Source organism: Trachinotus anak, unplaced genomic scaffold (genome assembly GCF_046630095.1).
Source record: "Trachinotus anak isolate AG129_WGS33_773 ecotype Australia unplaced genomic scaffold, CSIRO_AGI_Tana_v1 ptg000012l, whole genome shotgun sequence".
Classification (NCBI taxonomy): Eukaryota; Metazoa; Chordata; class Actinopteri; order Carangiformes; family Carangidae; genus Trachinotus; species Trachinotus anak.
In genome coordinates, this window is record NW_027273863.1 from 4,927,800 (window position 1) to 4,951,396 (window position 23,597).

Sequence of the window (23,597 nt, forward strand, 5' to 3'; positions counted from 1 at the left end):
CATCTAGCGTTGAAAATACCGCACAATCGCATGTTGCACTGAGAATGACCGCTGGCTCATGTAGTATGGATTGAAAATGCTTTTTTAATTTTGGAACCTAATGGTCATGTAAAAGATAATAATCAGAGCTCGAACTAAACACTAACTTTAAATGTTTACATGTAGATAGCTAGCAGTATTGCCTTGATACTGACTGACTATCCTGACTGCCGTGGAGCAGGGCTGCTTTAGCAGCCAGTCAAGATGGACACCGCTGAGGAAGGTAGCTAATATTAAACCTGATTGCCTTAATTGTTAGCGTTAACTAGTAAAACCGCTTATAATAATAACGTCTGTATACGAGTTGGACTCATTCTTAACTGCTGTCACTGACCGTGAAAGGTTCAGCATTTTCTGAAACTCTGACCAGGATTCACCAGAATTAAAGAAACCGTTAGCCAATTAGCGTTAGCCAGCTTGCTAACTAGCATTAGCTTACGTCCTTTAGCTACCCGCTAGTGTAAATACAACGAGCAACGTGAGATTTCTGTTGTTGTGCTTTCATAAACATTAACGATATGTCTACCACTATTGAGTTGTGGTGGTATAAATCCCCGAGACGCCCATATCACATGAAAAGCATACGTTACCCAGCTAATTGTGTAGTTATAAGTTAGCCTTGAATAAGTTAAATGCAACCGTTATCATAACATTACGTACAGCTTGATAACTAGCTAACGTTACGTTGACACACTGGTCAGTCCTGCCAGTTGACAAGGCTCGTTTACTGCATTACACTGATTTATGTCAGTCAAAATATCGTTAATCAGACCAGCATCTTCACCCTACTCTCTGCTCTTGTTATTGACTGACTGGTGCTAATGTAACGTTAGACATTAATGTAGTGTCAATGTAACGTTAGACGACCGCCCCAGCAGCGTTGTTATTGCTGCAGGAAAGAGACTGGTCAGTAGCATGGTACTCGGGTATATCAAACTGTGATGTTCGTATTTTGAATATAGCTTAAAGTTTATATTTGAAGTCAGCCACCAAAACGTACTCTGGGTATTTTAAGTGGTATTATGTTCTATCCTGGGCTAATTATAGTTGTTTTGGTCATCCAGTGGCAGGTAATCCAAGGATTACAGTTTATCATACCGGCAGAATATGACCTGTCCTTTTCACAGGAGACAAATTCTCATGTCAAATGTAGCACACTTTCAAATTTTGAAACATCTGAGTGTTAAAGTGTTGCAGGGAGCTTTAATGTAGTTTTCTTTTTCTAAAATTTTGTGTTATATTTAAGGTGTGTCTAGAGTGTGGACCAAGGTGAAATACCTGACCTATTGATGAAATGGATAGAAATGGAAAGTGCCAAATTAAAATACACACAGTGGTTTGAGAAAGTGTTCCTACCCCTTTTTAAATATTTTGTGTCGTAGATATAATTTTAAATGAATAAATTGACATTTTTAGCCCATCTTCACTCTAAATGAAAACATGTTTTTAGTAGATTTTTCACATTCATAAAATTCTACATCTCTTATTTACAAAAGTATTCAGGCCCTTTGCTGTGACTCTTCCTCTTTCCTTTATCCTTGAGAAGTGTCTACAACTTGACTGGGATCCTTCTGTGGCACATATAACTGTTAGGACATAGTAAAGAAGGGACACCTGTGTATATAAGTTCTCACCATTCACACTCCATGTCAGGACTAAAACCAAGTCACGAAGTCAGAGGAACCTTCTGTGGACCTTTGCGATAAAACTGTGGTGAGGTTGAGATCAGATTAAGGTTAAAAAAAAAAAAAACTTTGAGTGTGAAATTGAGTTTTTAATTGTGAAATAGAAGAAGTGTTGAAACCACCAGGACATCCTGGATTTGGCCGCCTAGTCAAACTCTGTAACTGGACAAGAAGAGGTTTGGTTTGGAAGGCAACCACGAAGTCAACTGTCATTTTAACAGACCTTCAGAAGTCTTTGGTAAAGATGGGATAACCTTCCAGAAGGATGTCCATCTCAGCAGCTCTCCATCAATCAGACCTTTATGGTGGCAAGACAGAAGAGTTTGCCAAACAGCATTTAAAAGGCTCTGAGAGCATGAGAAAAAAGAACCTGTGGGCAGAACTTTGAACGCTATGTCATGTGAACATCAGGCACTGCTCATCACTGGGGGGGGGGGTGAATGCAGCCAAATCCAGAGAGGGCCATGAAGAAAATCTGATCCAGAGTGCATGTGACCTGAGAGTGGGGTGACGGCTCACCTTTCAGCACGACAATGACCTAAAGTGCTCAGCCGAGACAACACTGGTGTGGCGTCGGGACAAGTCTCTGACTGTCCTTGAGTGGCCCAGCCAATGCCCAGACTTAAACCCCATAGCACATCTGTGGAGAGACCTGAAGATGGCAGTTCACAGATGCTTCCCATCCAGTCTGACAGAGCTTGAGAGGATCTGCTAGGAAGAATAGGATAAACTGCTCAAATCCAGGTGTGCAAAGCTTGTAGAGACTTAATGCACGAAGACTCAAAGATGTAACTGCTGCCTAAGAGGCTTCTGCAAAGTCCTGAATTAAGGGTCTGAAAACTTTTGTAACAGAGAGATTTCAGTTTTAATTTTTGATAAATTTGCAAAAATCTCTTAACACGTTTTCACTTTGTCATTTTGAGTTACTGACTGCAGACTGATGGGCAAAAATGTTAATTAGCAATTAAAATATAAAACACAATAAAATGTGGCAAAAGTGAAAGGGTCTGAATACTTTCTGAAGCCAGTGCATATCATAAAAATATGCTTCGCCAAGTTATGTTATTGTTATTGTGTGCCTACTTCACAGCGGACATCTGCAGGGTCTGTCGCTCGGAGGGGACCCAGGACAAGCCGCTCTACCACCCCTGTGTCTGTACTGGCAGCATCAAGTTTATCCATCAGGAATGGTATGTTCAATGCCCATGGTGTTAAAATCTAAAAATTATTTTCTCTTACTTTTCCATTTAAAATGTAAGCTTTATGATTAAAGTTGCGATGTTATCTGTCTACCTTTTCAGTGTGTTTGCTTAGATGTTGAAATATTTTCTAACGTGGAGAGAATTCTAAGGGGAAGTTAGAAAAGAGAAGTCCTTTTAACAAAGGGATCCCTGTACAGCAACATTTATACACAAACAGAAAAGGAAAATACTTTTGGGCTGGGTTGCATTATAGCCCTGTTCAGACCTGGTATAAACATATGTCTTCTATGATCCGATCACAAGTGGACAGCTCTGTTCACACCTGGCTATATGCGTCTTGTGTGACAAATTATGATCAGATCTCACTTCCTGCTTTATATGCAAATAAACAGGTATGAGGTGTTGTTTAAACCAATCTGACAGACAGGGGTTGTTGTCAGTGTGTGTGTGTGTGAGTGAGTGAGAGAGTGAGAGAGAGAGAGAGAGAGAGAGAGAGAGAGAGAGAGAGAGAGAGAAGTCCTTCAGTGTGGCCCAGAACACATTTGTTTTCATGCTGACAGAAGAATGTGGCCCAGACTACCTCCAAATGTGATCTGAGTGATCTTAAAATGCGTCCGGGCTGCATTCACACCTATACTTAGAGCTGTCCACTTGTGATGGGATCACCCGAGGCGGATGTTAATACCAGGTCTGAACGGGGCCTATGTTTCATTTGGGAAGACTCAGGATAAGTGCGATTTCTACTGCAGGGCCGAAGAGAAAGTTTCTTGGACAAAGTGAAAGTGATGTTAAGTTTCACAGGATAAAAAGGGGAAACTCACAAGTTGTCTGGTTGTTTTCACAGTCTACTGCAATGGTTGAAACACAGCAGAAAAGAATACTGTGAATTATGCAAACATAGATTTGCATTTACACCAAGTAAGTACTTTTTTTCAGTAAGTCAATTCCAGTACATTAAGAATACATTCATTTGTTATGAGCTCCTCTAAGTAACAAATTATGAGTGTCTCCTTCTCTCACCTCCACTTCCTTCATTCTGTCTTTTCCTCAGTCTACTCTCCAGACATGCCATCTCGCTTGCCTGTCCAGGATATCTTTGCAGGGCTGGTCACCAGTATAGGAACAGCCATCAGATACTGGTTCCACTACACACTGGTGGCCTTTGCCTGGCTCGGCGTGGTGCCCCTCACAGCATGTAAGTCCCATCATTCCATTGTAATAAAACAAAAGGAGCAGTTTTCCTATTGTTGCCACATACTGTATTCATTCCTCAGCTCCTGACGGAGTGTAGAGAAGAACTTAAGAGAAAATGAATGTTCAGCAGTATTTTCCATTTTTAAAAGAACCGAAAGATTTAGCCTACTATCACAAATAAATCATTTTTTATTTTATTTATTAATAATTCAAGCTAACGTGCAACCACAAATTAACTCACGTTTTAAGCCACAAATGACCACGTTCACTCAAATGGAACTAAGCTTTCATTGTGCTTACTGGCAAAGGATATTGCTCAACAAACTTTTGGACAGTTAAGGGATGTTGTATTTCAATATTCAACAGCTCAACTTGAAAACAAAGTCTGAAAGAGCATGTTTGCTAAAAAACAAATTTTGTCCCAGTCAAAAGAATTAACTTTTAAATAAAATATATCAATTCAGTCTCTTTGCTGTGCCAGGCTCTGTCTTAGGGACTATGATAATTTATTTTCTCCTGCTGTAAATAGATGCTTTATTCAGCCTGACATCTGGTAACATTCACATGAGAGTTACAAATTTGGAGCCTTAGTTTCACGCCAGAACAGATTCTCACAGTGTTGGTACTGACACAACCATTTTCTATGTTGCTTTCCTAACAGGTCGAATCTACAAGTGTTTATTTACCGGCTCTGTGAGCTCTCTCCTTACCCTGCCATTAGATATGCTTTCAACGTAAGTTTGTTCTCTCTCACTCCTCCTGCAAATCACAGGTCTTTGTGTTCTCTGTATCTTGTCCACCGGAGTTGTCTTAGTAATTCCATTAAGAGAGTTATCTCTGATATATCTGATTGATGATTATAATCTCATATAGTCATTCATATTAGCTCCTTCCATCCATCTGTCATCTTTTCTGTGCCTTGCTTCAGCTCTGTATCGAAGTTACGTTTGAGATTATTGTGAAATATAATAAATCCATGTTGTGTCCCCTGTTCTTGCAGACAAAACCTGCTTGCAGACTGTCTCCAGGGTTGTTTTGTGGTCACCTGCACATTGTGCGCATTCATCAGCCTGGTGTGGCTCAGAGAGCAGATTGTCCATGGTGGCGCCCCTCAGTGGTTGGAGCAGAATCAACCCCCTTTGGTTCCCAACCAGCCCAACGGCCTCGCACCAGTTAATGAGGTGAGCTGAGTTTCAGTTGGCGCGTTGACAGGCTCGTATCTGTAAAAGATAAGCTAATTGAGGCTATAATTTAACTTTAGTTAAGGCATTACATTTTTAGTTTGATTGATGACTTTTCAAGTTTATTTAAAATGAGACTATTTTATTATCACATGAAGTTTGATTAAAATCCACTTTTTTGATTTAATGAAAAATAATTAGAGCAAGTTTAACTGCCTCCTGCACTCCTGCCAGTTTTTTGTTAAGACACATTTGTTTTCTCCTGCGTGCTCTGGCCAACATTTCCTCTGAGGGGAAACTTAACTTTTCTGATAGAGAATGTGTTTGCCAAGCTAGCGATCACATTTGTCTGTGTTTTCACCAAATGAGTAAAGCAGTGCTTGCCAGATAATGTCAATCTCCTGCTGTTATTGGTATTAAGCAACACACTCTCGTAACCAGTGACGAGTCTGTTGCTGATGAGTTTTTTTTCCCATGTTGTAACTGTCAAGCTGTCCTTAACTGCCAAATCCCAAATATATGCTTAATGAGCATATAATAGCTCAAATATGACCTCATATGACTAGTGCAGCCTGTTCTGTAGGAGAACAGAGAACTGTAATGTCACTCATTATGATTCTGCAGGTTCCAGGTGGGAACGCTGCGGTGAACGGCCAGGCTGCTGCAGATGCCGCGGCAGCCCAGCACCCCGCAGACCCTGCTGCAGACGGGCTGGCTCCTGCCAACCCACACGAAGCTGCCAACCAGGGAGACGAGGCCGAACTTGACGATGATGAGGATGACGACGGGGAGGAAGATGAAGAGGAGGAGGAGGATGAGGAAGGCAGGGAGGAGGATGCTGCTGATGCCAATAATGGAGGACAAGGTTAGTTTGAGCATAAAGAAACACAACTTTGATACATTTTGAAATTGCTTTTTAGGAATCATTGTTAAAGCGATCAGGATTGTTAAAGCAGTCCTGAAGATTTTCATTTAGATAAATGTCTTTTAAGTTACTGTCGCCAAAAGAGGTGGTGCTGTGGTGATTGAGCTGATGACCCATTGATGAAATTATACACAGGTCCTTGCATTTAGCTGTTTCATGAACTGGACGTCCTGTATGACTCGCCCACAAAATTACAAGGAACATGAGTCACTAACACAAAGTTGGTGACGTGTATGAGACACTTATTTGAATGAAAATCTTCAAGATTGCCACTTTAAAGATTAAGTATTTGTAACACTTTTTGTGAACTGGTGTTTTCATTCTTCTGTAGTGAAATGTATGAACTCAAACCTTAGCCCGGAAAAACAACATAGTACATAGTAATGGAGCTACAGAGGAATGTTGACAGTATACATTATAGATGTTCTCACTGTTTGTGATTCTCCTTTGCAGAAGATTTGAACTGGAACGCTCTGGAGTGGGACCGTGCAGCAGAGGAGCTGACCTGGGAAAGGGTGGGAATCTATATCTATTGCCTTGCCCCATTAAGGGGTGTGATGTAGCTGGAACCTGATGCTAAAAAAGCAAAGTCTAAGGAGGATGGCAGGTGGTTGGATGCATTTGGGCTAAAAGGCTCTTTGACAAGAAATATCTGTAGTTTGCTTAAGCAGCACTCTGAATTGTTGTTGTTTGTAACTGAGCTGGGGCAGGATCAGTACAGAAGTTGTAAGTGTATTAACAGCAGCAGCAGTTACAGTAAAACCAGTAGAACATGGTCAATTGTAGGTCTTATAAGGATTCACTGACACTGCTCTCTTTATGTCCTAGATGCTCGGGCTGGATGGCTCCCTGGTTTTCTTGGTAAGTGCACACTCTTTCTACTCTTACATACAGTTTGAGTGTGCCTAAAGGGTACTCTGGTATATTTCAACCTGAGGCATTTCCCATTATTGTGGCGATTGTGACTCTGTGGGGTGCGCTGACTTTGCACTCATCACCTCCATCGTAGAGATTCACGGAAAAGAGGACTCAAAATTACGTACATTCACTCAAGTTGTACAAGCCTCCTACAGCTTTCCAAGTTAACATGATTTTTACACACTTGCCTCTGACTCAGAATAAAGACAGAAAGTAGCTGCCTGGAATGGCCATCATGGCTAACTGCTCACAGAGTACTTTATTAACAACACCTGTACACCTGCTTATTCAGGCCATTATCCGATCAGTCAATCACATTGCAGCAGTGCAATGCATAAAATCACCTAGATACAGGTCAGAAGCTTCAGTTAATGTTCACATCAAACACTGAAGTGACTTTGACCGTGGAATGGATTTTGGTGCCAGACAGGCTTGTTTGAGTATTTCTGAAGCTGCTGTGATGCCGTCAAGTAAACATGGACCAGAACCACAAAGAAATGCTTCCAGCACCATTATTAAGTTTGCAGACGACACCACTGTGGTTGGACTTAACAGGAGGAGACGAGTCAGCTACAGAGCGGACCCTGACCCACTCTGCATCAACAGGGACTGTGTGGACAGGGCCTCCACCTTCAGATTCCTGGGAACTCACATTGCAGAGGATCTCTCTTGGTCTGCCAGTACCTCAGCGGTGGTAAAAGTCTTTCTGAGAGTGCTACGCAAAAACAATCTAAAGGAGAAGCTGCTGGTGTCTTTTACTGCTCCACCATCAAGAACATATAGGCTTACTCCATCACAGTCTGTTATGCTGGCTGTTCACCAGCAGACAGGAGAGCCCTGCAGAAGGTCATCAAAACTGCCCAAGAAAATCATTGGCTGCCCTCTGCCTTCCCCAGAGGACATCTCCAGCTCCCAGTGCCTCAGCAGAGCCAGAAAATTAACCAAGGACCCTTTCCATCCTGGACAACCTCCTGCCCTCTGGCAGGCAGTACAGGGGTATCAAAAGCCACTAACAGATTGAAGAACAGTTTCTTTCCCTGGGCCATCAGAACTCTAAACTCCATAAAGTTCGCTCATAATATTGCCATCATCTGCTGACCATTTTAAATGATCACTCTATGTCAATATACATTGTAAACTATAGCCACTCAGCTTTACTTCTATTTCTTTAAAGTATTACGGTATTTTATTTTAAGAGCAACATCTTTTGTAAGTGCAATATTCTATTGTGTCCTTTTTGTCTGTTTTGTGTTTCTGTTTGCACTGATCAGGAGTAGCTCTCTTAATGACAATAAAGGTGGTGTTCCTAATAAAATGCTCAGTGAGTCTGTATCTGGGTCAGTTTACTGGCCGACTGAACCACCCCCAATATTCATCCACACATGCCATTTGTCGACTTGTGTAATGCGTTTCGAGTTTCCCTATCGTTAAACAGTATTCTAAGGAAATTTTAAAAACCTAAGAGCAGGACAGGCCTGATGCACCGAACAGTCAGCTCTCCATACAGGAAAAAAGTAATTGCAACATGTAATATGTATGTTGTTTTACACAAAATCCATGTTTCCCTGAGTCTCTACAACAGAGGCGGCAAAGTAAGCATGACCCACACTGGCCACATTTACTGGAAACACGCCAGGCTGAAATATACCAGTATTTCTCTGGGATTATGTGATGATATAATACAAACAGAATCGTCATTGCAACTGTAGCTAGAAATTGTGTAACATTGACTGACCATCTGTGTGTTCTCTGTGTTCTCTAGGAGCATGTCTTCTGGGTGGTGTCTCTTAACACACTCTTCATCCTTGTCTTTGGTAAGTTAACCCTGCAGTGTATTGATGACATACACACAGTCATTGCCTTTGAGAAGTTGTGAGGATTTCACCCTTTTTTAAGCAGGTGTCTGACTCTAATTGAGTGATGCAAAGAGTCAGTGTAATAATATCACTTCTACCCTAACCCTTGTGTTTCCCTGTAGCTTTTTGTCCGTATCACATTGGCCATTTCTCAGTGGTTGGACTGGGCTTTGAAGACTATGTAAGTGCATGAGGGGACACATGTACAGTTTGAATTCCTTACTAGTATTTCTGTTTGTCATGCAGTAAGGAAATTTATTTAATATTATGTTTGGTTGCAGATCAAGGCTTCACACTTTGACGGCCTCATCACCACCATACTGGGATACATTCTCCTGGCTGGAGCTCTCATGGTCTGCCATGTATCCTCTGCACCGCTCAAATTACCTCACATGAAATGACCCAGAATATGCCTGATAGCTAGTCGCTTATTGTGATTTTGTTCCTGTTGTTTGCTTGTTTTGTTTTGTGGCCACCACTTCATTCTCAATTAAAATGTTAGTTGCGTAGTCACACAAAAACCTAAAAACTTCAATCACTCACTTGATTTGGCTCCAAGAGCTGAAATGTGTTTATCTGTTAGAAATGGTAAATTAAAATTGGCTGGATATTATTGATGTCACATTCTGTGTCAGTCCTTAACTGTGCCTCCTTCAGGCACTGGCTTCATTAGTGAAGTTCCAGCGGTCCAGACGCCTCCTGGGTGTCTGCTACATCGTTGTCAAGGTAAATTGGAGACGCATGACTGGAATGTTTACAAAAGTCTGTCTTTGTTTAGTTTTTTATCAAACTATCAACACTAAGATGAAACAGTAATTAGGAAAAACAATTATGGTCACAGAAACAAATTATGAAAATGGAAACTAAATGGGATTTGTATTTTTGTCACAGGTGTCCCTGCTCGTTGTCATGGAGATAGGCTTGTTCCCACTGATTTGTGGCTGGTGGCTTGACATTTGCTCGCTGGTAAGATTATTATGCAAAGTATACTCAGCTCATCTGTTGATCCAGTCTGACCAAACAGATTGGATGCGATGCATACAGATTTGATGAACATTCAGTTTGGAGAAACAAAATCTCAGTATTTACATTCATCGAATCAAAACCTGAACAATTGATTTTTTTAATGATTAGTATTAAAAGCACAGACAATAAACCAGCCTCTTTGTTCCTCCATCACAGGAGATGTTTGATGCCACTCTGAAAGACAGGGAGCAGAGTTTTGACTCCGCTCCCGGAACCACCATGTTCCTCCACTGGCTCGTCGGCATGGTCTACGTCTTCTACTTTGCCTCTTTCATCCTTCTGCTCAGAGAGGTAACGTGGAGGATTTGAGGCAGTCGCAATCACATACTGTAAACTCACAAACCACTCAAACATGTCTTCACTTGTGTACAGGTGCTGCGGCCAGGTGTGTTGTGGTTCCTGAGGAACCTGAACGATCCAGACTTCAACCCGGTCCAAGAGATGATCCACCTGCCCATCTACAGACACCTCCGGAGGTTTATTCTCTCTGTGGTCAGTCAAGCATCCCCCTCCTATCCTGTTTTCTCTCTGTTTACTTGAAGATACTGTTGTCATGTTAACTAAAAGAGATTATGTCAAAAGTCAGTTTTCATTTATATTGCGCCTGTTTACACCAGAAGTTATCTCAAGGCACTTTTCTAATAGAGCAGGTCTAGACCTTCTGTTTATAGTATTATTTACAGAGACCCAACAATTCCCACCAAGAGTAGGCGCTTGCTAACAGAGGCAAGGAAAAGTTCCTTTTAAGAGGCAGAAGCCTCAAGCAAAACCAGACTGAGGGTGGGCGGCCTCGACCAGTTGGGTTAAGAGAAAGAGAGAGAGAGCGCAGGCTAAAAGACCACCATGCAATGATAGTAATAATAATAGTAGTGGCAACAAAAGTGGCAACAGTTACAGCATCAGTTATAATGTTAATCTTAACTGTATTACTACTACAGATATAATTACAAATTATAACTAATAACAGGAATAATTATTATGATTAATTATAATTGTTCAAGAAAATGAAAAATATCAAGAATCATAAAAACAGTCTAAATGGATACAAGTGCAGATAAACTGCAGAAGCATATTTTTGTGCTTTGAGGGGTCAGCTCAGCTAAATTACAAAACATCCTCTCTGGTTTACTTCCCATGTAACCAGCCATGCAGATTTTGTGTTTTCATTCAGGTTTTGAAATATCCATATTTGAGATTTCTGCCTCAGTCCCAGCACAATGGAGCTGATTGAATTGAATTTGTGCTTAAAAGTAAAATTAGAAATAAACACATATACACCTAAAAAAAAAAAACTGTATCCCATTTCAGTCTTTGGACATCCACATGAACAGATTTCAGTGGAACTACTTTCCAATAAAGAAATAGTCTGTAAATTTTTTTGATAGTAACAAAAATATAATGACAATATATATTGTGTTTGTGGCCTATGCAGAGAAATGGAAAAATACTTCTAGAAAGACGTTGCTGCTGAATGTCTAAATTTCTGTGGTAAATAAAATCAAAACTTGCATGGTAGAGGTAAGTGATGTATTTGTGTAAGTAGGGTGAACCGGCCCTTTAATTCTTCTTTTTGACCAAACGGCTGGTTCTTAATACTAATAATAATAATATAAAATGGGGAATATTGACCTTGATTATTGATGCTTATTACCAATGTTGAATCTACTGCACATTGTTGTCAGGACTAAATTGCATATTTTTACTTTGTCTGTTGCCCTATGAAAGTACAGGGATACTCTGCTTGTTTTACATTTTGTGTGTGTATGTGTGTGTTTCCAGGTGGTGTTCGGTTCCATAGTTTTGCTGATGCTTTGGCTTCCTATTAGAATCATTAAACTGCTCTTCCCAAACTTCCTTCCCTACAACGTCATGCTCTACAGGTACACAACAACACATAAAATCTATGTCTGTGAAAGTTAAAGGTGACATAATCCATGAAACCAAAATAAGATGCTGCTGGAGAAACTAAGCTACAGTATATTACAAAGCGAATGTGTTATTTGCTGCAGCGATGCCCCAGTTAGCGAGCTGTCGTTGGAGCTGCTGTTGCTTCAGGTTGTGCTGCCGGCGTTGTTGGAGCAGGGTCACACTCGCCAGTGGCTCAAACGGCTTGTCCACGCCTGGACATTCACAGCTGGATACATGCTGTAAGCTTGAGACACACACAAACACACAATACACACATGCTGCAATTTCAGATGTAAAATGGCACAAAGTCATAAAAGGTAAAGTATTAACGTAGCAGCTTTTTAAGATGATTATTATAATTCCAAAAAAAAAAAGTGGCACAGTGTTCATGTGATGTGGTGAGAGAAACCTTAAATTACAGTTGTCTCTTAATGTCCTGTGTCTTATTACAATGAATGTGAATTAATGGCAAAGTAACTGCCCCACAGTGACCTTCACTCATACCTGCTCGGGGACCATGAGGATGATGACCACCAACCAAACAACAATCCTCCTGGTCGCCACAACAACAACCGGATCCCCGGTCTGGGGGAGGGGCTTCACGCTGCCCATCAGGCTATTCTGCAGCAGGGCGGTCCAGTGGGTTTCCAGCCGTACCACCGGCCTGTCAACTTTCCCCTCAAGGTGACGGACGTGTTGTGGTTCTTCGTATCTTGTTGTCACTGTCGAAGCTTGTGCTGCTGTTAATATTTCCCACACAACTGATCTTTTTTATTTTTTTGTGTGTGTTTGCTTGTTCAGATAATTCTGTTGGTTGTCTTCATGTGCGTGACGCTGTTACTGGCCAGTCTGATCTGCCTTACACTGCCCGGTAAGCTGTGGCCACAAGCAGGCCTTCTCTTCATTTCACCGCTGCTCTTATCTTTTCTGGCCTCAGTCACTCTTCCCGCCTCCATTCTTACCTGTCCCTCCTCTTCCACTTCTCCCAGTGTGTGTGGGTCGCTGGCTGATGTCTTTCTGGATGGGCAGTGCCATGGTTCACGAGCTCTACACAGCAGCCAGCGGTCTATACGTCTGCTGGCTGTCCATTCGTGCCGCCACAGTGCTGCTGTCCTGGATGCCACAGGGACGGACTGTCATCATGCTCAAAGTCCACGAGTGGATGCTCATGGTAATGTGGTCTCTATAGTCTTCCAGCCAATGGCTAAAATGAAGCTCCTGCTGTAATAAATGGTATGTGTTGTATTTTGATGCGCTGTCTTGTTGGAAACAGATCCTAAAGACCGTCGTGGTGGCCGTCCTGTTAGCCGGGGCGATTCCTCTGCTGCTGGGTCTGCTGTTTGAGCTGGTCATCGTCGCTCCTCTCAGAGTCCCACTGGACCAGACACCACTGTTCTATCCCTGGCAGGTAGGACCAATGAGATTTTATGTGTGTGCGATCAAAACATACAAACAGCTTTGTTTTCAACTGAGGTATCATAGATCATCTATTCATTGATCGGAAATGATCAGACTGTTTTGCTGCATGCATCAGTGGGAGTGGTTATCAAACCTCAGTACTCTATTGGTAAAACATCCAATAGTAAATCACTGAGTATTAGACTGCTTTATTTTTCTTGTTAATGATGTTTGTGATTGTGACATTTAACATCTGAGACCTTTGGTTTCTTTTTTTTAAATGAAAAACATTGTTTAGTGGAGAAATATAACATCATGAACAGAGAGTTAGGTATGGATAAACAGTTGTTTTGGTTTGTAGTAAAAGTCATATCAAACAGGTTTTACAGAAAGCTGATGCTGATATTGAACAGTTGTGTCCTCGTTGTGTCTTGGTTGTTGATTGGCTGACATCTGTGTGACAGGACTGGGCGCTCGGCGTGCTCCATGCTAAAATCATTGCTGCCATCACATTGATGGGGCCTCAGTGGTGGCTCAAAACCGTCATTGAGCAGGTCAGTGAAACATCTCTCTAGCTCCATAGGATCACTGTCATCACATACAGTATGTTGTAATGATGATTGAACATGTCAGGAAGTATCAATGTTTATGATCCAAATACAGTGGAGCATATTGTCCACTCTGTACCTGTTCAAAACCTTCACGTAGCAGCATATTCAAAAGAAGTAATCCACATTTTGTTGGGGGTATTTCATCATTAAGGACAATAAATATTGTGCTGCTATTAGAGTGTAAAATAATGAAGTAAAATCTTCTTCTTGCTGCTGTAGGTGTATGCTAATGGCATCCGAAACATCGACCTCTACTTCATCTTGCGAAGGCTGGCTGCTCCTGTCATCTGCGTCCTGCTGCTCTCTCTCTGTGTGCCCTACACCATCTCCAAAGGCATTACACCACTTCTTGGTAAGTCTTTATGTACTGTTATGTGTCTCTGGTGGGCATGGATTCTGTAGTACTTTAACCTACCTTAACAAGCACCAGCTTTCAAGTCAGTGAAGGAAACGAGGAGTGATTCACCTCCTCCTCCTCTTTCACTATTGTCCTCGTCACTTCTCCAGTTTTCTCATCCATCAATTTCTCTCTGTGAGGAGGGTCAAGGAAAGGCCTAATGAAGAATAATACCTCTAAGTTCTTATTCTCCCTACTGAAGGATTTTAATATTCATTGGTCAGTTACATTAACACTGACACACTAGACTGTTTAACAGCTCAAAACAGGGTAAACAGGGCAAATAATACTTATCTCCATTTGTACTATTTTAGCTGCATGTTTTATGAAAAGCTATTTTGACTTCTTTATACTTTGTGAACTGGTTGCTTTGAGGTGCAACAAGCAATTATTTAAAGGAGCTAATGCTACGTAGCCAGTGTTAGCATTAACAGCTGTTTATTTACCAGTGTTAACTCTTGTCTCTATCACGTCTTTTCTTTTACTGAAGTTAGCATGCTAACCAGCTAGCCCTGGGCCATCTTGTCACTTTCCGATAGCGACTCGCTGTAGCCTCCAGTCTGCCTTGAAGATGTAGCGCTGCCTTACAGGACATATTATAGGTAGCCTTTTTAATGAAATCTAATGTAATGTAATGTAAATGCTATATGCTATGTGCATCTCACTCACGTACATAAAATTTCAAGACAAATCAAAGAATTCAGAGGGGATTCTGTGATAAATAATTATCAATAATAAATAACTAAACACTCCCCCAAATTAGAGGGAGGTGGCAGTGGAGATGTTGTTTAATGTTCATTTTTAAACATTATAAAACTGACATCTGAATGAATGGTTGAATAGGAAAGCACAGCTAAAATGAAACATAACTTTATGGACTCAAGGATGAACTGATAAGGTTTTAGTGGCTAAAGGTCAACGGTCAAGGTCATGGTGACCTCACAAACTATGATTTTAGCCTTGTGAACACAATAGCTCCATAACTCCTTGATCGAATTTCTTCAAATTTTGCACAAATTGCTTGGACTCAAGGACGAACTGATTAGATTTTGGTGGTCAAAAGTCAAAGGTCACAGTGACCTCACGAAACAGTCTTTATCCAGTACTCAAGACTTCACACAGCAATTATGACAAAATTTCACACAAGTGGCCATCGTTTTATATGACTGATTTCTCAGGGATGTAATCTGAAACTAGTCTGAGTGGCAGAGGCATACAAACCGTGAGGCGGTAATTCTGGTTTGGTTCTTCTTTTGTTTTGCATACTGACTGAATTAGAAACTGTAGCAGATAAGATTCAGACAGAGGTAACAGACGGGCCGCAGCACAGCATACTAATGTGGATACAGGGCTCATCTGAACAGTGCTTTTTATGCAAAACCTACCCAAGGCACCAATTTTACTTTGTTTTTGATGCTGACTAGAAGAACACTTGCATTTAAACAACTAGTCAATTAGGAGTTCCCAGCCCTTATGGAAATGAGGATTCCAGTCATCGTGCAACTGAATGTTTTTGTCTGTGATTTACTCTGTTCTCTCAACTCTACTCTATACTGTCCTGTCAAATTAAAGTTATTAGCTTTCTGTCATCCACCTGCTCAGTCTCCCTCTCCTCCAGTCTGTCAGTTCCTAGAGACAGGACATCACAGAAGACATCACACTCAAGAAGAGGAGAGTCTTTTCCACTGTTAATTGTGCTTTCTCTGCCCCTCCTCCCTCCCTCTGCAGGTGTGCAGCCAGAGATGCAAACACTGTTGGAGAGGAGGATCTATCCTTTCCTGCTGATGTTGGTCATCCTGTTGGCCATTCTGTCCTTCCAGATACGACAGTTCAAACGCTTATACGAACACATCAAAAATGACAAGTCAGTACACCACTACCTTCCTTATAAGCATTAACTTACACATGGGAGCAAACAAGCAGTATTTTTTATTCTATTTATTCTTGAGAACTTAAAGTCAGCGGTCTGGTTTTATGATAACCGACTCTCTTCATAGACATTTGGGATATTTAAGTACTAAAAAAAAAACTTTAATTAACTTAAAAACTATAATGTCACAGCCTGTAGTCTACATAGTTGATCTACTCAGCTTTCCAAAGCGCTATCGACAGTAGTTGTGTGGGCATGCTATTGACCTGCTATACAGAAAACAGCTAGTAGTGGGTGATATAGATAAAATCCTCTATGGTGATATGTTATTTTATATTGCAATTTCAGTGTATAGTGTCATATAGTAACTTTTGTGGAAAATCAGTTAAGAATACATTTAAAATAATTTTTGCTCGATGTTAAATATGTGACAAATCAAGATACAGTGCTTCATCACAACTACATGAAAATGTAACATTGACATGAAGCGGTCTCAGCCCAGGCTCCATTGTTTAGCATTTTAACCAGTGTGAAATTACACTTCTGGAGGAACTCTGATGTCCATCAGCGTCTGTAAATATGTTTTTAGTTTTCTTCAGTGTAAAAGTAATTCAGTGATAACTGTGTGTACAACCATGGGTACAATGTGAATAGGAACTGCTATTAGCTTATACAATGTAACACCAGTTTACCAAAATGTAACACATAAAACAACAGAAAGAGACCAGAGTCTACCAGATGTTGACATTACAACAACATATTTCAGCTTTTACGGAGTCTTACCTGTCATTGTGTTTGTTCCCAGATAGGCCTATATATTGGTGTTTTCATGTTTCTATCTATCACATTAGCAAAACAATTTGGCTGTTATTATTGGTGGAGAGAGGGTAAAACATTTCTCACATTCATTCTTTGAGCACCATTGAAATCACTCTGCAGATAATGTCAAAATCAACCCACCTCCCCAGAGACATAAATCCAGTCTGAATGAGGTTTTGCTCACTGATTTGTTCTGTTGTCTAAAGTGGTCGACTATGTCCTTAGATATTAAAGGAACGGATATTTTGATGTTAATCATGAATAAAATATCTGGTGGTTGACCAGTTTCTGTTGTCTCACAGTATATCACTTTACACCCAAACCTAATAGCAGCTTTATGAGGAAGTCATTTTTTATTTCAGTACCGTTGCATGGGATGTATTTCATTTACCTTTAACTGGCGCAAAAAGGTTTTTGAATAACTCATGAACATAGAGTACTATTAACTACAAAATTGCTGTGACATTTTGTTCAGTGGCACTTCAAATGCTTATAGTCTCAGAGTGAAACCATAAAACCAAACTAGCCCAACTGAAATCTAAGGAAAAATAAAGTTAATTTAAAAAAAAAAAAAAAATCAACATACTTTTTTTCTGTTTCTCCTTCAGATACTTAGTTGGACAGAGACTGGTGAATTATGAACGCAAGACAGGCAGGAGCACGTCCACCCCCTCCTACAGCACCTCCTCGTAGGCCTGACACCGCTGTGGGATCAGTGGAGCTGATTCACTCTGGCCAGCACTGGGAGCTAACATCAGCTCCTGTGGTGAAGCCTTTTTGTTTCCTCTCTGCTATGCTGTCAACTTCAAACACAATCTATAAACATTTGACTGCATTCTGGTTGTTCTCATTCACCAACACCTTCTGCAACCGCAGGGTCGGACACAAAGGCCTCAAGGAGTGAAGACAAAAGGGTCTGTGCTTAATTTCTGAACAAGGTTGTTATCCAACCTGAGAAAACTGTCAGCCTGACAGAACAACGACTCTGTTGACTGTCCATCCTGTCTAACGTCGCCGTTTTTTGTCTTCAGTGCAGCTGTAAAGGTTTGAGATGAGGTCAGGTCAGTTGAGCATAGCTTTTACCTCAGATTGTGCTTCCCTTTGAATGTTTGTTGTGAAATATTGTTTAGGTCACACCGAGTGTCTCGTAAGGGGACACTTTCTGAACTATAATGGGGATGCCTTTGTGGTTCTGCTCCCATGGTAGATTTGTCTGTAATGACACCCTTCATCAGATTGAGGTGGTCAGTGATAAGAAGGAGCGTACATCATGTAGCAATGTGATTGTATTTCTTTTTTTTTTTTTTAGATCTTTTTATTAGATGTGTTTTCATAGATTTTTTTTTAGTGTTACATTTCTGGAGTGAGCTGTTAGATAATCCCATGAGGATTCCTTTGAACTAAACATGTAGGAAAAGAAGAAGAAAGTGACATTTTAGACAGTCTTTTCCTTAAGATGTTCTTCTGTGAATTGTCAAACAGTCCTGGCTGTGCACTTCCCTCCTGAGCTTTTACAACAGTCAATTCCACCTTCAGGAGAGGAGTTTATTAACCTGAAAAAAGTCACACATTGGAGCACAGCTCATAAAAGTGAGGCTTCAGCTAAGAAGATTTAAACTGGAAAAGCAGCCTTATAGAAATTCAGAATGTGCTTGTCTAACACCCTGAGATTGATTATTTTATACAAATATTTATTTTCAAAGAATTTTAAAAAATGATTGAGCCAACAGGTCGTCAGTGGCTTGTAGTGCTGCTAATCAGCTGTTATGAGACAACAGCTAAAAACAACTTTAAATGACAAAACACTGATTTTCATTTGGGAAAAGGGATTCAGCTGACTAAAATGCAGACTTTCCTCCAGGAAATCAGTTGTCAGATATGGCCGATGTTTATGTTCTGCTTTTTTTGCTGTTGCCTGCTAATCTCAATCAGTCAGGTTGTGATGAATCTCATCTTGATGACATGTTTTCTAGATGACAGTGTAACAGTTGCCTACCTAAACATATGGCCTTTGTAGTGTAACATAGTGCTAATAGGGGCACCAGCTCTCCAAAAGTTCAAACTTAACCTACTAAATTATCCTTCAAAATTATCACTACATTAAAATGGGTTGCACCACACAAACTAATTCCTATATAAAAATTAGCTGTTACTAAATACACCCTATAACTGCCAGGTGTTAATTGTTGCATAGCTAACTCAATAAACAAAGCTAACATTAGCTTGGTAATGACACGATAATATTGAAGAGTAAAAGAGGAAATATGAAATATGGTAGACATACTGGGAAGATCTTAAATTACATTTCAAAAATGGCACGAAACACTTCAGATAACAAAGTATCAAGTTAATAACATGACTAAATGACCAGCTAAATAGTGCTGTTTAGATTAGCATAATTAGATTTGCCACTCATTCTAAGCTGTGTGAATACTAACTCTGAAACACACATTTTTCCATGTATACAGATTTAAATTCAACAAAGTCTCACCCATATTTGCAAAGGATAAGCAGTTAAACATAGATTGACCCCAAAATTGTTTTTGCCAGTTATCTTTTAGCTACGCTCCAGTTACTTCCTTCTCACATAGCTGCTTTTGATTGGACTGAACTACAGTTGTTTCCTAGCAACCAGTTTTCACATTATTAGCTCAGACATTCCTTATGTTCTAATCGTACAACCCAGTTCAGTAAAGCAATAAAGAAACTATTGAGTAGTTACTGAGACCTTAGGGCCTTGTTTTTTACTTCAGATATAAAAGGAATTAGTGGATATGATTCTGGCAGCTGGTGGCCAACTGAAGAACAATGTAGAACTAACATTTGGTTTAAAAAACAGCACAGAAAGCAGAGACACAAGAATAAATATTCAAAATGTCTCCCAACGTTTTAAAATCACAAGCTCCGGTTAGATGATTAAAATGAGTTTTTAAAAAATGGTGACATATATTGCCTTTTTAGTTCTACGTACTGGTCGAACACCCAAAATGCTGGCTCCTACGTTTCCCATAATGCAATGTTTTTCATTAGCTCCTCCATGCCTGTTGAACATCCGTGTCATTCAAACTCCTCACCTTCAGTTTGATTTGCAGACACTGATAATCTGCCGGTCTGCAAGCAGAGGTAACCCTGATGACATCACTCTGACATCATAAGGGTTATCATCATATATTCTGCCCCTTTAAAGCAAGTCTGCAAGAAAACAAAAATTATCCAAAAAATAAAAATAACAAAAGACAAAATGACTGCCAACGTAGTGCTTGTGCGCAGTTTTTAAAATGTAAAATCATGTGTACACAGGAGGAATCCCTACCCTGACAAACCCCTGTCTTCAGCAGTTCAGATACGTCTTCACGTAATTTAAGACTCATGTCACACAGCTGTGCAGCTTCGACCTGTTTGGTTGTGTGTAGTTTGGTGAAACTTTTCCCACGCAGGTCACAGAAGTTTAGTTTCTTCAATGTGGATATGTTGACCTTGTTCACACTTAGACTGAATTCATATCTTTTCAGGTTCTTTCACTGAAACATTTCATCACATTTCAGTCTTCAGTCAGATCTGGCTGTGTTTGCGTCTGTGAGTTCAGGCGCAGCAGCTGATGAACTGTCGTCTGTGTTCCTCCTCTTGTCCACCGGATGCTTCTCCTCCTGTGAATCAGCTCGTTGATGTGATCATGTTATTGAATTCCCTTCTTGAGGCACTCTGATTAGTGTGTGCTTTACTTAAACACCTCTGGGTTATAGTTACAGATTCACCATTACGTTACATTTACATTTACTCAGTTGGAAGATGCTTTTATCCAAAGTGACTTACAAGTGAAGGACAATAGTAAAGCTAAAAGTTGAAAGGTTATGTGTTCCATATGAAGTGTAAATGTTTCCCAAATATGTCAGCCCGTCAGATACCTTGGCTTTCACAGTTGGAAGCTTTGATTTTAGCGGGGGTTGTGTATAGTATTTGAAGCTAACGTCTTTGCTGTTAGGTACACATGGTGGAAAGGAGTTGTGGTTTAGTCAGGACAGAGAGTTGAGGAGAGACATGGAGTTGAAGAGCTGAAAGGGTCTCGTCATGTTGGTACTGATACCGGTACTGAAGAATCTCTGCTTCTGGATGCAGCAAGATTCTCCATCTTTGATCACTGCCTGACTGTATCGTGACTCCACATGAAGCTCAGTAGGTAGTTGCACCCTGAGTCACTCACTTGGATCTGGTTGCTTATTTTTATTTTTTTTAATAACGGGTGAGTTTATCAGTTCTGTCTTTTGTCTCAGCTTTTCCAGATACAGTAGCTGCAGGTATTTTTATGGATAAGAAGAAGCAGGGCAGCATAAAGGAACTCTGATTGACTGTGAGTGTGGTGCTGTCTTAGCTCACTGTGGAGATGGAGGGATGTAAGGTGCATTATGGGATTTGTGACTCCTACTGTAGGTGGCCCTGTTAAGCTGATAGCAAGGCAGCAGTTTGTTGTTGTTGGCTCTTTACCTCCTCTCATTTCTCTTCTCAGTTTCCTGTCAGTTGTCTTGCAGTTATTTTAAAGCATGTCTGTAACTTCTGAAAGGAGAAATTGCACAGTTTTCCACTTAAAAATGAAAAGTTGAATTAATGAGCAATAAAATGAACCCTTCCTCTGTTTAATTATGTATGTGTTTCTTCAGCTACAGCTTTACCCGGTCTGGTGAGACCAGAAGCTAAGAGGCTGATATGATATTGTTGTGTAACTAACATGACTAAGACAGGAGACTTTGTTGTTACCCACTTGTCCCATATATTTCAGTTAGGTCAACTAATGATGTTTTTAAAGCTTTTTGGGAAATGAAAGGATATTAACCTGTAATTTCCACTTCTGATTATAGTGGCCAAGTTGCCACAAGTTGCATAGCCTCTCTCTAAAACAGCTGTCAACTTCTTACTGGCATAAATCTCCCTGGCAGGAACATTTCAGGTGCTCACGCTCTGGTGAGCTGAAACTGACTCAAAATCAGCTCTACACTTTACCTCCTCACAGCCGGTGCTCCGACTTAACTTAGATTTGACACTGACACTGATGATATTATGACAGTAAACAGCCAACTGAACTGACTCAACACAGAATACTGTACTCTGTGGCAACGTCAGTATTTATATAATCACAAGTTATAATTTAAACACTGACTAAATATGTGGTTTTGAAATCAAGTTTTCAGGATTACAATAAACAGGGACAGGAAGTTAGAAGAAAATCAAGTGGAAGTGGCTGATCTTCACTGGCCTAGAGTAGTTATGCTATATGAACTTAAACAGCATGAAATTAACCGTTTGTGTCTCGAAATCCAGCAAAAATATTACAAACACAAGATGATGTATGGAAACAAGAACATATATAACCCGAACTTTGGTTCAAAAATGTACAATTGGAAGTAGTAGTTCAACACTTTGTGAATGCGGTCACTCGCTTTCTTGCTGAGGCTTAGATGAGAACATTGATGTCACTGTCATATCTGTATGATAAATATGAAGCCAGAGCCAGGAGATGGCTAGTTTATCTTAGCTTAGCATAAAAACTCTGTACAAAGAATTAGCTACCAGCTCCTCTGTAGCTCAAAATGATTGTACAATTTGTTTATATAAAAACAGACAAACAACAATCTGTAGTTTCACATTGGGGTTATATACTGGAACTGTTTCAATGACTCAAGATACGAGGAAGTCTGTTCTCATCTAACACTCTCGACAAAACAAATGAGCATATTTCCCAAAATGTGGGGATGATGTAAAATCACCCACTACAGAACAAAACCACTACAATTAAATGAAAGATGTAAAAAAAGCTAAAGGGTGTTCCAACCTCTGAAAAAGTGTTTTTTTAGTGACTGAAACAAGCCCGACTCATTCTTTAAAACTACGTGTTGCTGCCAGTGAAAACTGAATCACATTCACTGATGGGGAGATTTGAGATGTTTTAAGTCCATTTTCTTTTCTTTCTTTTTTTTGGGACAATAATAGTCTTGTAGGGATTAAGATGTTTTTTTTTTTCATGCAAATGTATTAATGTGCTGCACTTTATTACACGGTTTGCAATCATTTCAGAATCCATTGTAACACAGTCAACATTGCTGGGTATGTGTGTTTTTATTTTCCCCTCACTGAGACTGAAAGATGTCAGTATCTTACTGTGGTGACTGCACAGTGGGTTTTATTTAAAAGATGAATTCAAGTTGAGCATCTGTTTAGAAGTGTTTTCTTTTGGAGTTTGGTAAATATAAACAGCTTTTCTATTGATATGGATTGTGAATAACGTTAACTTTAGTGCTGACAGCTGTAGTGCTGCTGTGTGGAGTGCTCACATCATATATATATATATATATATATATATATATATATATGATGCTATAAAGTGACCTTTTAGTATCCTCTTGAACTGAGCTGGACACTTCCAATTTTGGTCTTGAATTTCAATTTCTAGAAGCAAATGATTTCTATTTTTATATGTGCAAAAAGCAGTGGCATGTACTGTAACATACAGGTTTACTTTAAGGTCTATTAATTGTTGGTTCAGTAATATGAAACAATAATAAATCGTTGTAATGAA

General features: G+C 40.1%; 1 protein-coding gene across 1 annotated transcript; it reads left to right on the top strand.

Annotated features, from left to right (window-relative positions):
- The first annotated feature begins 6 nt into the window (after window positions 1-6).
- On the top strand, window positions 7-23,597 carry LOC139629189 (E3 ubiquitin-protein ligase MARCHF6-like). Its single transcript, XM_071491659.1, has 26 exons — window positions 7-262; window positions 2,815-2,914; window positions 3,771-3,844; window positions 3,978-4,121; window positions 4,782-4,854; window positions 5,121-5,301; window positions 5,926-6,166; window positions 6,680-6,741; window positions 7,055-7,087; window positions 8,907-8,958; window positions 9,123-9,181; window positions 9,282-9,362; window positions 9,658-9,726; window positions 9,892-9,966; window positions 10,183-10,317; window positions 10,399-10,518; window positions 11,806-11,906; window positions 12,036-12,173; window positions 12,423-12,618; window positions 12,736-12,805; window positions 12,924-13,105; window positions 13,208-13,342; window positions 13,797-13,886; window positions 14,163-14,295; window positions 16,069-16,204; window positions 17,638-23,597. The coding sequence occupies exons 1-26, from the start codon at window positions 244-246 to the stop codon at window positions 17,720-17,722; spliced, it is 2,784 nt and encodes a 927-aa protein (XP_071347760.1). The 5' UTR covers window positions 7-243; the 3' UTR covers window positions 17,723-23,597.

Coding starts and splice junctions, on each gene's coding strand:
- LOC139629189 (XM_071491659.1), top strand. Junction 12,806..12,923: donor GATCTGCCTTACACTGCCCG/GTAAGCTGTGGC, acceptor CACTTCTCCCAG/TGTGTGTGGGTCGCTGGCTG. Junction 13,106..13,207: donor TCCACGAGTGGATGCTCATG/GTAATGTGGTCT, acceptor TGTTGGAAACAG/ATCCTAAAGACCGTCGTGGT.